At 37.5% G+C, this 20,769-nt stretch overlaps 1 protein-coding gene across 9 annotated transcripts in view; it reads right to left on the bottom strand.

The window, feature by feature from the left end:
* Positions 1 to 11,489, bottom strand: part of Apc (APC regulator of WNT signaling pathway) — a 137,779-nt gene extending 126,290 nt beyond the window's left edge. For 5 of the 9 annotated variants that reach the window (XM_047555011.1, XM_047555015.1, XM_047555017.1 and 2 more), the window contains exon 1: positions 11,146 to 11,489. In XM_047555011.1, the coding sequence (XP_047410967.1) occupies positions 11,146 to 11,304 (159 nt within the window). In that variant the 5' untranslated portion in view covers positions 11,305 to 11,489. The remainder of the gene's footprint in view (positions 1 to 11,145) is intronic. The other 4 variants (XM_047555012.1, XM_047555016.1, XM_047555019.1 and 1 more) reach the window with 1 other exon arrangement.
* Between the last annotated feature and the right edge of the window lie 9,280 nt (positions 11,490 to 20,769).

The raw sequence follows: 20,769 nt of genomic DNA, 5'->3' as shown, positions 1-20,769 counted from the left end.
AAAGTTAAAGATGTGAAATTTGATTGAGATGGTCTTATACCCCCAGGCACTTAGCAATAACAAATATCTTCTTTAGAGAAACATCAGCTTTATCAGATTACTTCTACTACAGACAAGTGAATCAGATTCACAGAGACTTGGAAACACTGGCATTAAGAAACAGCAAAATAACTATGCTTATTATACTCCAGAGGATAAAAGTCAAGCTTAAATATTTTTGCTTGGACTGAAAACTATAGAACATATATATAGGACTGAAAACTATAAACATATATATATATATATCTATAACACAGATTTGAAAAAATAAAAATTCTAGTACTGTGAAATAAAATAGCCTAAAATCAAGTACTTACTGGATGAGTTAGCAACAGGTTAAACATAGGTGAAAAAACATGAACTCTGAAGATAAAACTATCCAGAATAAAGTCTCTAGGACAAAAAAAAGGGGGGGAAATCATAAAAGAGGGTAAAAGACAGATAAGAGGGTCTTAACATACTAACCTGGAATCCCAAAAGTACGATAGAATATGAGGCAAAAGTAATATCTTTTTTGCTTTTTATTTATTTTGCAGTACTGGAGAGTGAACCCAGGGGCACTTTACCACTGAGCTACAATGCCAGACCTTTTTATTTTTTATTTTGAGAGTGTTCAGTCTTGCAAAGTTGCCAAGGCTGGTCTCAAACTTGAGATACTCCTGCCTCAGCCTCTGCAGCAGCTGGAATTATAGGCATGCACCACTGCACCCAGGAGATAAAGGTACTATCTGAAGAAACTACTGCTAAAGAATTTTCAGGACTGATAAGACACCAGTTTACACATTCCTGAAGCCCAAAGATTAAATGCATATTCACAGCATGGTGAAACAACAGAAAAAAAAGACAAAGTTAAAAATCTTAAAACCAAAATGATAGCTACTTTAAAAGGGGAAATATAATTTAAAAAGAGAAACACAAAGAGCTAATAATAAGGGAATGGGACAGAATGAAGTAAGCACCAACCTAGAATGTGCTCAAAGAATAAACTGTTATGCTAGAGATCTATATCTAGAAAAAAAATATCCTTCAAGAATGAGATAAAATAGCTAGGCTCAGTGGCACACACCTGTAATCCCAGCTACTTGGAAGTTGAGGCAGGAGGATCACAAGTTCAACCTGAGCATCTTAGGGAGACTTTGTCTTTAAAAAAAAAAAAAAAAAAAAAGTGTGGATAGCTCAATGGAGGAATGTTTGCCTAGCAAGCAGGAGGCAAAAACAAACAAGTGAACAAAGCCAAATGAGATAAAATAGGCATTTTCAGGCATACTAAATAAAATTCTGAAAGATGTGATTCAGATTCTTTAAGATCAATGAAAATGCTCCTAAATGTGCAGGAAATGTAAAATATGAGTAAATACATGAGTTGACTGACACAGAATACTGATAGTGTAAAATAAAAATGAGGGAGAAGGAAAATAGGAATGAACTAAAATGTACAACAACAATATTATATGAGTATTGCTGCAAGTAAATAGAATTTACTTGCATCATCTTAGAAGAGACTAAAGTTATGGCTTAATATTATACTTTATAAGATGTATACTGTAATTTCTAGAGTCACTAGTAAGAGAAGAGAAAAAGAGGTCATAACCTCCAAATAATGAGAGGAAAATCTAAATGATGAAACAGCCAATTAATCTAAATACTTATAAAGGTGAGAAAAGAAAAGAATTAGCCCATGACACAAATGTATATAATAAGATTTAAGTCCAAATATATCACATAAAAGACACCTAAAACAAAAGAATATAAGTCTGGAGGTAAAAGAATGGAAAAAGACCTGCTCATGCAAACAGTAATAAATAGAAAGCTGAAGTTATACACTAATCCCAAACTAGATTCTAAAGCAGAAAGTACTACCAGAATAAAAGAGGATCGCTTCATAATGTAAAGTCACTGAGAAGACATCATCAATATGCATCTCTATGCCACCACTAGCATAACCTCAACTGCTTAAGTTGACAAAAACTACAAGGGGAAATCAGATCTGAATGAAGTATTTTCACATACTCTTCAGTAATTGATAGGAGTAAACAAAAGATCACTAGTGATACTTAAAGACACTACACACAAAACTACAGAGAAGAAAAGACAACAAATAATTGGCCTTCTGTATCCATGGATTCTGCATCCCATCAATCAAAAATATGTTTAAAAAATTGTACTGAACCTGTATAGAATTATTTCCTTTGTCATTATTCCCTAAACAATTCAGTATAACTATTTATATAAAATTCACATAATATTACGTATTGTAACTAATCTAGAGATGATTTAAAATACACAGAGGCTGTGCATATGTTATACATAAATTTTACATGATTTTATATAAGGGACTTGAGCATTTGTGGATTTTGGTTATCTGTGGGGAGGTCTGAAACCAGTTCCCTATGGAAACCTAGGGATGACTGTATTGTGTTGGGGTCATCTCAAAATCTAAAATTAACAGGATTCTTGAAACAGAGTGTGTTCTTAGATTACACCTAAAAAATGTTAGAACTTAAAAACAAATGAAAAGGTAACTAGAAAATCTCCATATGTTTAGAAATTGCAAATTATTCCAAATAATTCAAAAGTCAAAGTAGAAATCATAATGAAAATTAGAAAACTTAAAATGAATTATAAAAGTACTAAATACTAAGCTGGGTGCTGTGGTGCACACCTATAATTCCAGTGGCTCAGGAGGCTGAGGCAGGAGGAATGAAAGTTCAAAGCCAGCCTCAGCAATGGTGAGGCACTAAGCAACTCAGCAGGATCCTGTCTCTAAATAAATAAAATATAAAAAAGGGTTGGGGATGTGGCTAACTGGGTAAGTGCCCCTGGGTTCATTCCCTGGTACCAAAAAAAACAAAAAAACCCAAAACAAACCCCCCCCCGCCACACACAAAACCCCTACGTACCCAAACTAGTTATACAGTTAGCTAAATAGTGCTTCAAAAGGGAAATGCTTAGCCTTAAATGAGTATATTTTAAAAGAAGTACTGAAAGTAAAGGACTACAAAGTTAACAAAAGAAAAACCAAGTAAACTCCCAGATAGTAGAAGCAAGGAAATAAAGAAATTAATGCAATAAAAGAAGAATATACAATGGAAAGAAATGACAAATTAATAATTTGATTCTACAGAAAGACAATCTCTTGTGAAACTGACAAAGGAAAAAGAGAAGGTACAAATAATCTATGTGGTACATGAAAACTGAATTCTTTCCTATAGTCATTAAAAGGTCAACAGAATACTTAACATAACCGACTTTATGCCAGTAAATTTAAATTTTTAGATGAAAAAGATAAATTCTTAGGGGGAAAATTACTAAAATTTTCACAAGACAAAATCTATATGAGCTTAAAAATGAGAAATTGTCGAACTGAAGAGACAGTTCACAAAAGTACAGTCAATCAACAAATATATGATCATCTTACTGCAATTAGAATGGCTATTATCAAGAACACAAACAATAGTAGATGTTGGCGTGGATGTGGGGAAAAAGGCACACTTTTACGTTGCTGGTGAAGTTGCAAATTGGTGCAGTCACTGTGGAAAAAAGTGTGGAGAATCCTCAAAAAACTTGGAATGGACTCACCTTTTGACCCAGTTATCCCACTCCCCAGTTTATACTCAAAGGACTTGAAATTAGCATACTACAGTAACACAGTCACATCAATGTTTATAGTAGCTCAGTTCACTATAGCTAGATTGTGGAACCAACCTAGATGCCCTTCAACAGATGAATGGTTAAAGAAACTCTGGTATATATACACAATGGAATATTATTCAGCCATGAAGAATAATAATATGGCATTTGCAGATAAATGAATGGAACTGGAGAATATCATGCTAAGTGAAATAAGCCAAACCCCAAAAATCAAAGGCCAAATGTTTTTCTCTGATAAGTGGATGATGATACATAATGGGGATGGGGGGCTAGGGGGTAAGAGAAGAATGGAGGAACTTTAGATTATTTAGAGGGAGATAAGAGGGAGGAGGGGGCAGGGGTATGAAAGATGGTGGAATGAGACAGACATCATTACCCTATGTACGATTACACGAATGGTATGAATCTACATCGTGTACAACCATAGAAACAAAATGATGTATCCCATTTATGTACAATAAACCAAAATGCAGCCTGTAAAAAATAAAAAAAATAATTAAAAAAAGACTATAAAGACAAAAATGCAAAATTCCCCAAAGATCAATATTTTCTTAAAAGAATATGAAAAATGTCCAACATCTCTAGCAATTAGAGAAATGCAAATCAAAACTACACTGAGGGACTGGGGTTGTGGCTCAGTGGTAAGAGTACTTGCCTGGCACATGTGAGGAACTGCATTCGATCCTCAGCATCACATAATAATAAATAAATAAAATAAAGTTATTGTGTCCATCTACAACTAAAAAAAAAAAAATCTACACTGGATTCCATCTCACTCCAGTCAAAATGGCAACCATCAAGAATACAAGCAACAATAACTGTTGGCAAGATGTGGGGAAAAAGGAAGACTCGTACATTGCTGGGGGGACTGCAAATTGGTGCAAACACTATGGAAAGCAGTATGGAAATTCCTAAGAAAATGTGGAACCGAGCCACCATGACCCAGTGATCCCACTCCTAGGTTTATACTCAAAAGACTTAAATTAGCATACTAGCCACATCAATGTTTATAGCAGTTCAATTCATAATAGCTAAACTATGGAATTAACCTAGGTGCCCTTCAACAGATGAATGGATATAAAGAAACTATTGTATATACACACAATGGAATATTTTTCAGCCTTAAAGAATGAAATTATGGCATTTGCCAGAAAATGGATGGAACTGGAGAATATTATGCTAAGCGAAATAAGCCAATCCCAAAGAACCAAAGGCCAAATGTTTTCACTGATATGCGGATGCTAATTCACAATAAGGGGCGGGTGGGCAGAGAATAGAGGTATTTTGGACTAGTCAGAGGGGAGAGAAGGAAGGAGAGGGGGCATTGGGGTTGGAATGATAGTAGAATGAACTGGACATTATTACCCTATGTGCATATATGATTACATGACCTGTGTAACTCTACATCTTGTACAACCAGATGAATGAGAAGTTGACTCCATGTACATATGATGTGTCAAAATGCATTCTACTGTCATGTATAACTAATTAGAACAAATTAAACAATTTTTTTTAAAAATGAGAAATTGTGGGCTGGGGTTATAGCTCAGTGGTAGAGAGCTCGCCTAGCTATGTGTGAAGCACTAGGTTCAATCTCTAGCATTGCAAAAAATAAAATAAAAGAAGGGGGATATCAAATTATAAAAAGTTTTCCATGAAGAAAATTCCCATTCCAGATTCTCTGCTGAATTATTAACATTTATAAAGAAACAATTCCAGCCATACACAAATTCTTACAGAAAATGAGCGTCAGTTCATTTTTTAAGGCTAGCACAATGTTGATTTCAAATCCTGACAAGGACAGTATAAGCCCTCTAACATGTACATCGTTCTGTGACTTAGCCCATTACTTCATTCATTCAGATCTCTCAGCTCAAAGGCTTCTCAAAAAGCCCTCTGTTTACCAGCGTATCTAAACTAGCATCCCATTAGGCTTTATCCACTGAACCTACTGATTTCGAAGCTTGTATACTACCTGATATTATTTGTATGTGCATGTGTGAAGGGGGTGGGGTACAAAGAGAGTACAGGCTTTGTTCACTATTCTGGTCACACTACCTGCACAGAGCAGACTCAAAAAATCTGGGTTGGTTTTACACTACTGGGGATCAAACCCAAAGTCTTGCACATGCTAGCACTCTACTACTGAACTATAACCCCAGCCTCTAAAAATCTTTGTTAAATAAATGACACGCGTTCAGCTTTATTGATTGAGAAAACACAGCCAGTTCTCCATATTCATGGGCTCTGCACCCTTGGATTTCACCAACAGTATATTAAAAATATTTGGAAAAAAAATGTGTCTGAACTTAACTTGTACAGCTTCCCCCCTTTTCATTATTCCCTAAACAATATAGTTTAATCGTTTAATAACATTTACATTTTTATTTGGTATATGCTGAGTATCCCTTATTAAAAATGCTTGGGATCAGAAATGTTTGGGATTTTGAATTTCTGAATATTTACATATGCACTTTGCACTTTTACTTTGCAGGACCCTATCTCAAAATCAAACAAAAAGAGTGAGGGATATAGCTCAGGGGTAGCACACCTGCCTAGAATGTATGAGAACATGGGTTTAATTCCCAGAACTGGGGGGAAAAAAGCTATTTTTCTTTTATTTTGTATGTGAAATGAGGGTATTAAGTCTGAAAATTTGCTATCACAAGACAGGATGGCCTGAGTATGAAACCAAAACAAGGGAAATGATAGAGAAGACCCAATTAGAGAAACTGGGCCAAGTCCTTGATTTTATATGAGCCACTGGATTATACCTTAGCTAAAGTTTAACTACAAGGAAGTAACACTTCCTTTTATGTTTAAGCCAGTTTGAATTTGGTTTTCTGCAACTTAGAATATAATACAGATGAATCCTAGTGAAATCTTTCAAAAGGCAAAGCATTTGCCTATTTCAGTGTGTAGTGGCATTTTTGAAGGGACAATTCTTTGTTTTGTGGACCACTCCAAATATCACAGGACACTTAGTGTATTTGGCCTGCACTCACTAATAATCACTGGCCCTGAAGTTACTGTGACAACCAAAAATGTTCCCCATGTCTCTCACTCCCAAGGGGAACCACAAATCTATTTCATAAAAGCTGTTATATATCACTGTTTCTTATAGTGGTTCTACTGAGTATGCTTAATGTACTTAATATCGATCTTTAAAGAACCCAAATATCCTAATATACCAAATTTATTAAAATTTTACATATTAATCAATTTTTAGACAATCACTTACGATTATCCGAATATCTGGCCAAAATCCTTTGTACAGCTTACATTAACTCTTGGGGTAAATAATACTCTTTGAGAATTCTTATTTAAACTTCTTCTTTATACAATACTATAAGGTATGTCACTGACACTGTTACCTTCTCTTCAGTCATCTGCCTACCTTCTTCCTAGACTGAAATACCACATATTGGTTTTCCTAGCCTTCCTGCAACTGGGGGATGGGCATGTCAGGATGGACATTTGATATAGACGTTCTGTGACACGTTTTCTTGCCTAATCAAGAGATAAGAGGGCAAACTTCTACTTTTCTTTGTTAGCTGTCTGAGAACTATGATGCCTGAGTAGAAAGATTCATCTGCAACCATGATGGGACAAGTACAAAGGTCAGCACACTAAGGATAGTCACGTTTAAAGATGGAAAACACCTGGATCCTTGATAATATCACTGTTCAGTTAAATTGACTAACCATGGACTCCTCCAACTCTAAACTTTTTTATGTGAGATACTGTTTAAATCATTTTTAGTTGAGTATTCTATAACTTGGGGCACAATATAAGATGTAATCAAGCTCTGACCACTGATTGGCAATCAAAGAACCACTAAGATGACTGTAAGGTTTTTAGACTGGGTGGCTGAGAGAGAGGTGGTTACAAAAGAGAAGTCAGGAAGAAGAGGAGTACAAACACACATATAAACACATGAAGTGAGGGTAGGTGTAGGGTACGGATCAAACTGATTCAGTTTAGCATGAGTTAGACTTATGATAATACATTTAAGAGACATATGGCAAACAGTAGAAGTGGGAAGTAGAGTTACAGAAGTGAAAAACACCCATACAGACATGATTTATAATCATAAAGGCAAAAAGGATATGACCACCAAGAAAAATACAGTGAAAACCATGCAGATTCTTGAGGACACTTATTACCTTCCCAGGATCCATTCTATCTCTCCTGCATTGTGCTGCACTCCTTATTTTTAGATAGGATTTATTCCATTGGCAAGGCCAGTTAGAATAATTCCATCCCTCTGAACAAAGATATTGTTTCAGGCTTGGCAGCATGATCTGTTTGTTCATAGTAAAGCTGAGGATTTTAGGGAAAGGATAGAAGAGAAGCAGTCCCTCTCCCTTTGAAAATAAATAAAGAAAGCTATAACATGAACATTGCTGGTGGCCATCTTTTTGAAACCAGTGGAAGTATAAAACCCAAATGGGAGGACAATATTGAGAGAATTGAGGAGACGTGGAACTTCAGCTCCAATGACATGATCTCTGAACAAACAACACTTCATTTCTACCTATGCACTTTCAATTACAAGAGCCAATATATTACTTCTGTTCTTAAATCCTGTTTGCAGCCTAACAGCTATGTTTAGGAATATGAACAAAGTCAAGAGAGGGTAGGAAATGTGAAGAAACTTTCAGAGAAATAAGGAATCAAGAAGTACAACGTAGAACCAAGAAATAAATCATTTTATTACCATAGAATATATTTCACAAATGGGCTAAGGAAATCAAAGATAACAAAAGAAAGGTTGTTGGATTTGGTAATTAGGAGGCCACAGGTGACTTTTAAAATACCAACTTCAGTGGTGAAATAGTAATGGAAGTCGTGATGAAAAGGAAGAATGAATTTAAGAATTCCACAACGTAAGGGCTGGGGATATAGCTCAGTTGGTAGAGTGCTTGTCTTGCAAGCACAAGGCCATGGGTTCAATCACCAGCACCACCAAAAAAAAAAAAAAAAGAATTCCACAATGTGCCAAACAATTGGATGGACATTTAACATGTATTAACTCCTTCCATATTCACTGGGTGAGGTTAAGTACTTTATAAACACAGAACACTTTGAGTAGTAATATGACCACAGTTACATAACCACTAAGTGGTCTTAAAAGACTTCAAACACAAGATTAAAAGATCTATATGGCTCAAAGTCAATGTTATTCCCACTATACCAGGTTCCTGGGATGAAAAAAATGAGCCTTTGGGGAAAAAAATAAAAACATAATAGCATAGCAAAGTCAAAATTCAGAATTGTATCCCAGAATTGAAGAACATACAGCACTTGCATTTGGCAGCCCTGGAAAAGGCATAAGTATGTATGTAGTCTAGAGAGGGAGAGAGTGAAGATGGATAAGAAATAATAAAGGACAGTTCTAGAGAGATGGGAAGGGATGATCATGAATACATCTGGAGGGGGCTGCTGTTGAAAAGAAGAAAAGATATTTCCTCCTTTAAGATATAAACAAACAAGGCGATAATATTAAGAAGAAAATTGGGTAATAGAAGATGTTCTTTTTCATAACAGGAAGAGATCAATAAATGAGACAAACAACACTTCACTTCTACCTATGCACTTTCAATTACAAGAGCCAATATATTACTTCTATAAATGAGACAAAATGAACACAACACTAAAGACCCAGGACAGTACACAAGTTGGTATGAAAACTAACCAATATTCTTTATGTAACTGCTTTTTGGCAACCCTCAGCATTTCAGGGATCAAACTGATAAAGAAGATGAGACCTATTCAGGGCTGGGGACTATAAAGGTTACATCTAAAGAAAGTGAAGAATTCTGTGCCATCAATAAAAGCTTGGTAAAAATTGATGATCCTGGTTACATAGTCAAATGGTACCAGCAGTAGGCGGGTTGCATGAATAGACAAAGAGGTTTCATAAAGACAGTGAAAGAGAAAACAAGTTCGTTAAGAGTGGAATAGTGAGAAGTTTTAATGAGAGTTTGTGGTCAGAGAAGTTTTGACATGGAGCTTCAAATCATTTTGCCAGAAGCAGTTAGCCATTGATTGCAGCTCAGCAGCCCCAACTTTCCTACTGCCCCTTCAAATGAAAGCACAAAACTGAGAGACAAGGTCTAAACACATGCAGTATTTGAATTCGGAAAAGTAAAGGCTGCCAACAAACAAATGAACTACAAGAATCAAACAGAAATATTTTGTCTTAGAAACTGAACAATTCTATCTCTAAAATTTAATTATAAAGGCCTACCCATGTCAACTTTAAAGGGCATACAATACATCGTTTATATTTTTAATCACACACCTACATTTTGGGGGCTCAATACATAATCCAATTATAGGAAAAGATGAAATAATCAGCCACTTTGATTCTATACTACTACTACCACTTTTATTCTACAGTTTGTACTTATAAACTTTGGCAAGGGATCACATCATTTATTTAGGACAGTTTCTTATATCAATAAATTGTGATAACCACTGCCACAGTGCCAAAGGAGGGAGAGGGAAGACTGGCACAAATCTAAATTTTACAGAAAATATTAAGGTTTATAGGACTTGTCAAGCAGTAGCAACAATTGGGAATACAAGCAATTTGAGAAGTTTGGAGCTTAAAAAGTTTTTTTTTTCCATTTTAGTCTTTCTAAATATAACGAAGGGCTTGTACAAAACAGGATCCTAAAGCTTCAGTGTGCAACCTAAGCCACAGGGAATAAAAGAATAATTTGCTTTTCTTTTCTTGGGTCGTTACGTGATATCTTACATTTATACGGTCTTCCTTTTTAAAAGGAACGTAACAAGTCCAATTCTTTCACTGGATTTACAAAAACCTAGCCTCAAAAGTTCAGAAACCAGAGATTTTTACTACACCGAAAGACATTAATTATTTAGATGAACAATCACTTGCCATCACCAGCACCATTCCCCTACTCTGCGTGAGTTCTAGTAGATCCTCCTAAACCATCCCAGACTAGATTCCCTCAAGGTGGACAGAATTCACCGCCCTCTGGAATACAAGTCTTTTCTTTGTAACTCCACATGCCGGGCTTTCGGGTAATCTTCCTAGATAAAGAGCTAAAAACTTTGAAAAGAAGCAATAAGATCGAAACAAGGAAGACTGGGAAGCCACTAAAACAGGAGGGGAGGGCGACCCGCCTACCTAACGCGAACCGGGCACCGTTCTCCGGGTGAAGCTTGCTCAGTAGCCAAGAAAGGTGAAGAGGACAGAGAGCGTCACGACCCTCGCCCACTGTATGAGAATGAAGGACCTGTGAAGCCAGAGGCCAAGTGGAGGCCTAAAAGGGGGCGCAGGGCGGGAAGCCGGTGGGACATGGAGACGAGAGCCGCAGAGCCGGCCGAGCCCACCGAGCCCACAGGTTTCGGAGTGCGGCGGGGAAAAGCCCAAGGAGCTTTACCAGGGCGGGAGACGCCAAGGCTCGCAGCCTCACTCACCTGCCAGACGCTCGCCCGGCGGCCAGAAGCACGGGCGATGCCTGGGCTCTTCGGCCGGACACAGCCCCTGCCGCCGCTGGAGCTCCAGGACCCGAGAGTTGCGGATGGTACAGAAGCAGGCAAAGCGGCTACAGGACCCGAGCCCAGGGAGACGTACATAGGGGGCGCCGGGCGCCCGGGAAGGCTTCACCTTCCTCACCAGCAGCCAACAGCGCTTCCCGGGAACAGCATCGCGCCAGCCTCAGTCCGCTGCCCCCCGGGCCTTCGCCCGAAGCTTCCCCCAAGCAGCGGCCGGGTTTCCGGCGGCTACACCCCGCCCCCTCACTACTTGGCCTCCGCCATCTTGTTGGAGGCGGGAAGAATACAATGCGCACGCGCAAATGCAGGCGGGCGTCCCGCTGCCTCGGGTCCCGAAGCCGCAGTGCGCAGGCGCACGGGCTGCTGCGCTCTTTCGGCAACGTCCGGTTTCACGGCGTTCTTCTGTGACCGTGGCTGCTGGGAAAGCGGACTGCGGAGTCGTCAGACCTGTTCACCTTTCCTGAAGTGTACTGCAGCCAAGTTAATAGAATCTTCTGCGCACACTGCAGCCAGTTATTCTGCAGCTATCTACCGGGCTCCCACCATAAGAAGCCCCGGCTAGCCCCTGATGATAGATTGACTGAAACCCGGCTCTAGCATGCCAAAGGAGCTCCTATTCTAGTGGAGAAGACTTGAGATGAACAAGTTCTTGTTTTGTAACTGCGCCCCTAACCTCCTCCCCCGTTCTGTTTCAAAACGTTCCTCTTCAGGAAGTCCTCCCGGCTTGTCTCAATTTGATCAGTACTTTACCTTGCATTACCTTTCCAGCTCAATTTCATTCAGTGTTAACAATGTCACTAGGGGTTCTGTTACATACTAGATACTGCTCCAGGCTCTAGGTTTACAGTAATAAGGAATATGAATGCATGGAACACATAAGTATTGGGAAGGTCCTAGGGCAGAGTCTTTCAGACAGGGAACAGGAAAACAGGCCTAAGTTGGGAATGAGTCTGGTGTGTAAGAGGGGCTAAGAAGTAGACCATGTGCACATTGTCAGGAAGTATGGTCAGGAGGAAGCAGGGACCAAATCAAGTAGGTCCTTGAGGCCCTGGTAAGAAGTTGGCATTTTATTCCAAGTGTGCCCTCTAACTTGTTGACACCTCACTGCTCCCTACTACTTTTCAGTCATTTCTAGTTCCTAACTTTCTCTGCTTTGTACACGTTGATTTGATTTCTTAGAACTCTCTTTGTTTTTTACGTGTTAAATGTGCTGTCTTTCAGATTTCAGTTTCAATGTCACTTCAGAAACACCAGCATTCCTAAGTAAATATTCCTCCAACCGTCTCCATTATTCTTCATCATTGTTCCTTATTTCTTCAATGGCACTCTGTTTTTAAATTATATACTTACTATTTCTTTACTGTCCACCCAGTAAACGGGGAACTCATTAGGAGGTGAAGATGCTTTGTTCACCAGTGAATACCCACTGCCTAGCACCATGCCTGACATTGGTGGTTAGTTAATAAATGTCTGTTGAATTAATGAATGTAAAAGTTCATCAGTGTCTAAGTAGTGGTATGCTATATTGATTTGCACTTGGATTTTAAAATAAAATTTAAGTTACTTCCTATTCATATGTCTTCTTGAGTACATTTTAAATAGAAACATGAAAGAGGAAAAGAATGGAATGGATAAGGGTAGGTGAGGCAGTGGGCAAAGATTATATTGCATATGTCTGTAGATGTGGGAGAAAAAAAGATTTAAGTTAATGGTACATATATCACATGTGCTGTACACTGTGCTAGATTCTTAATCCTCACCACAACCCTGCTAGATAGTTTTAATTTGTTTCTAAAAGAGGAATGTAATTTTTATATTAATTCAATAAATAAGAGTAAAGTAATACTGCCTTATTTTCATAAAAATAAATTTGATTTGTTTTTAACAGAAATATGATAGGACTATTGATAAAAGACTTTCAGACAGTTCCATTTCCTGACAACATGGAGTGATAAATACCAGATACACCCTAATTCTTTAAACAATTAAAAAATTTAAAAAACTTGACAAAATAAGTCAAACAATGTTTTTTGAAGAAATGGACAACTGGCAATGAAGAATAGTGACAGATAAAAGAACAAATATCTTAGATTTCTCTCACTTTTACTCTGAGGGAAGCCAGCTATCATGTTGCAAACTTCCCTACCAAGAGGCCCACAGGGTATTGAACTGAGTAAGGCCTCTGCGCAAAAGGCTGTGAGGAGCTGAGTGTTCTTAGCGTAACAGCTTATCAGAATCTGGATCCTGCCGATAATCTCATGTGGGAGCTGAGACGTGGATTTCCTCAGTCAAGCCTTCAGATGATATCACAGCCTTAGCCAGCAGTTTCATGTCAGAATTTTAGACTGCTAAATTTTGGCATAATTTTACAGAAATAGATTGATATTGGAAAGAAATCATGAGGAGGTATGAATTCCATTTCCAATCAAAGTGGTCATAGAAAATGTTTGAAGATCTGTCATGAAATCAATTACATATTTTTATTCCTTCTCTCTCTTAAGCCTGTATCAATTTGTGTGTGTGTGTGTGTGTGTGTGTGCGTGTGCGTGTGTGCGCACGCGTGTGGCGGGGGGGTGGCGGGGGATCGAACCCAGGGCTTCACACATGCTAAGCATATGCTGTATCACTGAGTCACACACACCCCCAGCCCATATCAACTTTTCATTCATGATACAATAAATTGCCTTTATTTGTTTGTTTGTTTGTTTTTGGTACTGGGGATTGAACACAGGAGTGCTTAAAATCACTGCACCATGTCTCCAGCACTTTTTATTTTTCATTTTGAGTCAGGGTCTCAGTTACCTTAGAGCCTCACTAAGTTGTTGAGACTGCTTTGAATTTACAATCCTGCCTTAGCCTCCCTAGTCACTGGGATTATAGACGTGTGCTGCACATGGCAAATTGCCCTTTTTAAAAGCTTTACCTATTTCTTAAAGTTTTCCAAATAAAGCAACTGAATATAATAAAGTAAACAGTCAGAGATGCTGTTTAATGATAGGAAAGAAGAAAGGGGAGGGTGGAGAGAGAGAGAGAGAGAGAGAGCGAGAAAGAAAGAAAGAGAAAGACAACACAAGACTCCATCTGTATAGAAATTGATAATTAGTCACATTCAATTCCTGGATATCTGGCTTTAAGTGAAATTGAGCATAGTGATATTATATCCCTTAACTTTGTTTTACTGAAAATGCTATTTATCCTTCTAGTATTTAAAGGAACAATCCCAATGCAGTTTGAATATCATGCTACTAAAGGTTTGTCTCAATTTTATTTTCTATTACCAAAATGTAATGTATATATATGTTGTAACAAATTTAGAAGTTCCAGAAAATCACCAAGAAGAAAAAAAACTCACCACTTAAGAGAATTGTTAACATTTTGATTAATGCCATCCCAGATTTACTTTAAAAAGTAATTTTACAATAATGATTTTTCCCTCAATAAATCGTCCTTAAAAAAACCAGAACCTTAATGAATGAAATTTAATGAAGAAAATCAAACTAGTTTTTTAAAAATTCACTTCTGTTTCCTTTTTCAGTTTATGGTTTGGTTGATGGCATCAACAATTCAGCCCTAACAACCAGTCTGAATAATTCAGGGGAACATCCCACAAGACTAAGCAGTCCCAGCAGCACATTGAGAGTGATGGGGTTCAAGGGAAACAACACGTTCTGCATCCCCTTTCCCTTCATGCTGCTACTGCTGCCCTAGAATTTGAGGTGAAGGACGGGTCCATAAACTCGTACCATAGATCTGTGGGCCAAAGCCATCTCAAAGAAATGAGTCTATTATGAAATTTCAGAATTTTTATGAGTTGACTATTAAACCATTATTAAAAATTAAATGATATAAAATTATAATCCAATAGGTTATATTAAGAAAAGTTAATAAGTACTCAACACCTATCATTTAAAAAATTTTTATTGTATTTTGCTATTTCCTGTGCTCCTGAGGTTTTTCCGTCTATTGTATCTGTATTGTGAAGTATACTGGGGCTCATCTTTTCATAACTGTGTTCAGTGACATCATATTGATAGCTTGAAACCCGCCAGGGTGAAAGTATTTGCACCAGGGAAATCAACAAATGCTCCAAATTTGGGCTTGACTTAATTGTTTTCTTAATTGTCTAGTGATGGAGAAAATGTTATTACTGTAGATTAAACTTAAAAGTGTGTCACATCTATAGCTGTTACATCATGAATAGAGTGAAAATTGAGGCAATATTCTTCTGGTATTTAAACATTATCAAATTCATTCAAATCACTCACAATTATTGACAAATGAGTGAAGTTCCACTATGTATCTTTGTTGTTTCATTTTTATTTTACTCACTAGTGTCAGTGAAAATATCAGCCAAGATTCTTGTTGAAACTATTCTTGTTATTTACAATAGGTTGGTCACAGTTACAAAAGTTCAGCAAAAATCAATAAAACAAGAATGGAGGAAGGAGGGACTGTATAGAAGGATAAGAGGGGTGGGAGGGGTGGGAGGAAGGAAAAAAATAACAGAATGAATCAAATACCATTACCCTATGTAGATGTATGATTACACAAATGGTATGCCTTTATTTCATGTACAAACAGAAACAACATGTATCCCATTTGTTTACAATAAAAATAAAAAATAAAAAAATCAATAAAACATTCTATGAGAATCAATTGACTATATGAAATTCACATGAAAGAATATTATATATTTTACTATTTATAAACTATGTACTATAGTTTTTTTTTTTTTTCCAGTGCCAGAGATTGAACTCAAGGGCTAACACATGCTAATCTCATGCTTTTCCACTGAGCTATGTCCCCAGCCTTTGTAGCTGTTAAATTTGAAAGAAACCGAGTGTGTGTGTGTGTGTGTGTGTGTGTGTGTGTGTGTGTATGTGTGTGTTTAAGATTGCTGGTTGTTAATCATTTGTTACTATGCTACTGATCAGGAGCAAATGCTTTCTTTTGCCACACTTGCCATAGCTTCTGGCTAATCCCTTTCAGCTAAGCATCTGTAGATTGATAAATAGAAAAAAGAACTGATAGAAAAGTAAGAAAATTGGGGGAAAGGCAAAAGAATACAGAAAGAAAGGAAAAAGAAAAGAAAGTTCCCCAGGCCTGTCTTGTGTATCCGGTCTTCCTTCTGTCTTTAACCATCAACTGGCAGCTACTGGTGAGGAGGGAAAAATCATTGTCCAACATTTTAGGACTTTAGGGATCACAAATGTGTCAGGCATTACCTGGTGTTCCTGCTTGCAGGGGAGCTAAGAAGCCAGCACTGTCCGCCAACAATGACCATACTGACTTCGGGTCAGAGTTTTTTGGTGGGGATATATTTTTTTGTTTTGAACATTAAAAACTTAAGATATAACTTATATACAGTAAAATCTGCCATTTTCGAGTACAGTTCTATGAGCTTTGACAGATGTATACAGTCCTGTAACTACACCACAATCAATCAAGATTAAAAAAAAAATCTGCATCATCCCCAAAGGTTCACATCTGCCTGGGATTTAATTCTTCTTCCCATCTCCAGCTGCTGACAGTCACTGGTTACTTTTGTGTCCCTCTCATTCTTTCTCCAGAATGTCATATTAAAGGAATTATGTAGTATATAGTATTTTGAATCTATCTTCTTTCACTTAGCATAAGGCATTAGAGCTTCTTCCCCCCCACACTTGCATGCATTGATAGCTTATTTCTTTTTACTGCATTATATGAATATACCACAGTTTGTTACCTCTTCATTGACTGAAAAACATTTGGATTATTTTAAGTGTGAGGTAATATTGAATAAATCCATTATAGATATTTGGCTTTTTTTTTAGTATTTTTTAGTTGTCAGTTGACCTTTATTTTTTATTTATATATGGTGCTGAGGAATAAATATTTGTATATAGGTTTTTGTTTCTTTTGAGTAAAAGCCTCTGAGAATGAGATTTTTGGGTTTAATGGCAAGTGTATGTTTGATTTTATAAGAAACTGCCATTGATGCAAATTAATCAAAATAATGCTGAGCATCTTTTCATGTGCTTCTTTGCCACCTATGTATTTTTTGTTGAAGTTTCTATTCAAATTATTTTGCCTGTTTTTAAGTGGAATTTTGAGTTTAGAGATCTCTTTATGTATTTTGGATATGTCTTTCAATGGGTATGCATTTTACAAATCTTTTCTCCCACTCTATACTTTGTATTTTTATTTTAACAATACCTTTTGAAGAATAGAAGTTTTAAATTTTTATGAAGTCCAAGTTTTTTCTTTTATGGATCATGTTTTTGGTGTCCCATATAAGAGTTCTTTGCCTAACTCAAGGTCACAAAATTTTCTTCTATGATTTCTTTGATAAGTTTTACAGTTACAAGGTATACATTTATGCCTATCATCTGCATTTACCATAATTTTTGTGTATAGTACAAGGTTTAAATTTCCTTTTCTTTGCAAATAGATATCCAGTGATCATTTTTGAAAAGACTATCTTTCTCCATTGAATTGTCTTTGCACCTTTGTTGAAAATCAATTGACCATATGTATGTATATGGGTTGTGTTTGAATTTTAAAATGAGACTTTCTATGCCAGGGGCTCCTAACTATTCTTTTCTGGGGAGGAAAAGGATATCTCAGGGGCCACAGATACTTTCCTCACTAGTTCAGAGGGATGAGTAAACTCTCGCACAAGAACTTTGGAGCAAGGCTCAAGATTAGGCTGATTCTTCCTTCCTTATCTGATCACTAGCTACCCTGCTCACTCTAGTCCTTGTATGCCTCAACACAAGAAAATCTTGAATATAAAGAGACCCTTCATTTTTTTCTTCAATAAACTGATTTTTTTAAAAAAGCTTTTAAGGCCAACTTGAATATAATATACACATCTAAGGATATAGATAAAACAGTCAAATGCCTTTTTAAAAATTTTTTGTTATGATTAATAATTATTTATCAAAACTTCATTATATAAAATGATACATATATTTAGGAATGTGGCAGAGTTGGGTTTTTTCCCTTACATATCCCAACCCAGTTTCACTTAAGTTCCTCAATCATATACCTTTGACATTAGAATCTTTGCCAGCACTAGGACCACTGCCTGTATCATCTAACCCAGTTTTTTCAGAGCACATCAGCTTTGCTGTGTTCAATGCATGTCATTTGAAATACAGCACTTTTTGAATTTCTGAATGAAGCTGTCTTCAGCAATTTTATCACAACCCACAAGTACCTATTTGCACATATTAGAGTAGTTGGTATTTTTATTCATTCTGAACCCATGCATTTATGATTTCTACTTCATAATTATTTACAATGTTGTTGTTATTGTTTTTAAAAAAAACATACTTTAGAATTATATTGTGCCTCTTTCAATCTCTCCATGAGGGAGATTGGGAGGAGAAAAGAGAGGAAAGTAAGGCTATAAAAACACTAAGACTCAAAGTACAGGGGATGTTGCAAAAAGGAATTGAAAGATAAGGATTGATAGAGGTAGTTTGGATTAGGCAGAAGGGAGTAAAGGGAGGGGAACAGGTATGAGGGTAGGAAGGACAGTAGAATGAGTCATTATTAGCTTATGTACATAAATGATTACACAACTGGTGTGATTCTACAACATGTACAACCAGGATAATGAGAAGTTATGCTCCTTTTATGTATATGTCAAAATGCATTCTACCATCATGTATAACTAATTAGAACAAATAAAAAAAATTAAGGAGAAAAAAAAAGAAAGATAAGGATTAATAAATGGGATAGAGCCCACTCCCAGGAGTGCCTTCTTGGGATGGGGGAGTGAGCCCTGGAGGTTGAGTAAAGCATGATTGGCTGCCTGGTGACCACAGTCTGAGATCCTAGTCCCCAAAGCCCCCAGAATTTTTTCTTGCTTAATAAGATAGAGTTGGATTAGATATTTTACCAATATCCCTGTATCTCTTTGAATTGGGTCTATACAATATTTTACTTGTTCATCTGTAAATCGTTGGCTTTATTCCTGATCTTTGACTTGGAGACCTTCTAATAATTTTTTGACATTCAAAGCAATGAGTGTTTACTCTTTACTTATGTCTGTATGGAAGGCAAGTTAGTGCCTTCCTTAATGTTCCTGGTCAGGAAGTCTTCTTTGAACCTAAATTCCTCTTTGCCTTCTGAGGTCCTTTTTATTTCCATTTAGAAGATATCCTTTTTGCAGAATAGCTGACCTGCTATGGGTTCCCCTCAGTCTCTTCCACCCTATTCCATCTTGCCTGTGTCTTGTTCAAGGTGTGCGTTCATATTGAGAGGATAAGGAGCTGATGTGAATGTTTGCATTTGACATGTATTAGAGTCCAATCAGGAGACAGATATCACATAGTTTTGCAGAGCAAAAGTTGAAATAAAGAATCTTCAACTATAATAAAAGGTTGCAATAACAGAAGATTGTCTACTCAAAGGTAAAAGTAACTCAAGGATAGAGCAATAGGTCATATGAAGAACAGCTGTGATTCGAAGGCTGAGACAGGGCACTCAAGGAAGAGACCCCTTCAACCTGGGCTAAAATCCAGATCTAGACCTTGTTGGAAAGCATGCAGCCATGGCTCACTGGGTGGGGAAGCAGTTTGCTGAGGTCCTGTGATGGTAGCACTCCTGGGAATCCACCCTCTGGGTTCCGAAGGGAAGGCTTCCATTTGTGTGCCTTAGATCTTACTGCAAAGCTCTCTGAGGGGATTTTGAGAGAGCCATTTGTGGAAAGTTGCAGAGCTTATGGTACCTCATTGCAAGTCAGCCTTAGAGGTGATGGGAAGTGTTGCCCATGGAGACATGTCCTTTACTTCTGGATGCTGAACACTGCTGTTTTCTTTGGTCTGCAGGAGCCAGATGTCAAGGGAGCCGCACTCCACAGGAGCCCAGTGTTGGAGAAACCATTGTGCACTATAGGACCCTGCTAAGAGGAGCACACCAGTACCAGGGTAAGAAGTCCCTTCTCCCTCCAGTATTCCTCTAGCATCCTTCTCTACTGACAAATTTAGCATCATGCTAGCTGGCAGAGGAGAAATACTAAGTCTAACTCCATTACCACAGAGCATACATTGAAAGGTGAATTCAGAGCTGAGAGGTGATGAATTGATAACTGATACAGGTTCTCATGACTGAAATGTTCAGTCTTCCTTCTCATTCTCATCTGAGGTCAACATGCCTGGAGATGGGATTTTTTTCAATACACGCTGGGGGAGATACCTACTCCAAGCCAAAAGGGAACTGTGGCATGGGACTGGGGACAACAGAAGTCCCCCTACTCAAAGGGAAAGCAGCAGTAGCTTTAGTAGATGCTGTGCAGGTCTGGGTGGAGGTTAGATACTGGTGTGAATTCCATTGCCATCTGAGACCAAAGATTCTTGTATCTGGGTAGAGGTAGGAGATCATCCTCCAGCTCTTCTTTGTGTGTAATGAACCCAGTCAGCTGCTCAGTGAGGGTTATTGAGGGTACATGTAACAGCCCCTGCCAGTCCTTGCAGTAATTATCTCTCTAAGGCTTGTTCTGTTTTGCCAAATGCCACAAATATGATAGTGAAGTCCTAGTAGCACATGAATGGTAAG

This window comes from Sciurus carolinensis, chromosome 6 (assembly GCF_902686445.1).
Source record: "Sciurus carolinensis chromosome 6, mSciCar1.2, whole genome shotgun sequence".
In the NCBI taxonomy this organism is placed as follows: domain Eukaryota; kingdom Metazoa; phylum Chordata; class Mammalia; order Rodentia; family Sciuridae; genus Sciurus; species Sciurus carolinensis.
The sequence above is the reverse complement of the archived record's forward strand: the minus strand, read 5'-3'. Positions and strand labels throughout refer to the sequence as shown.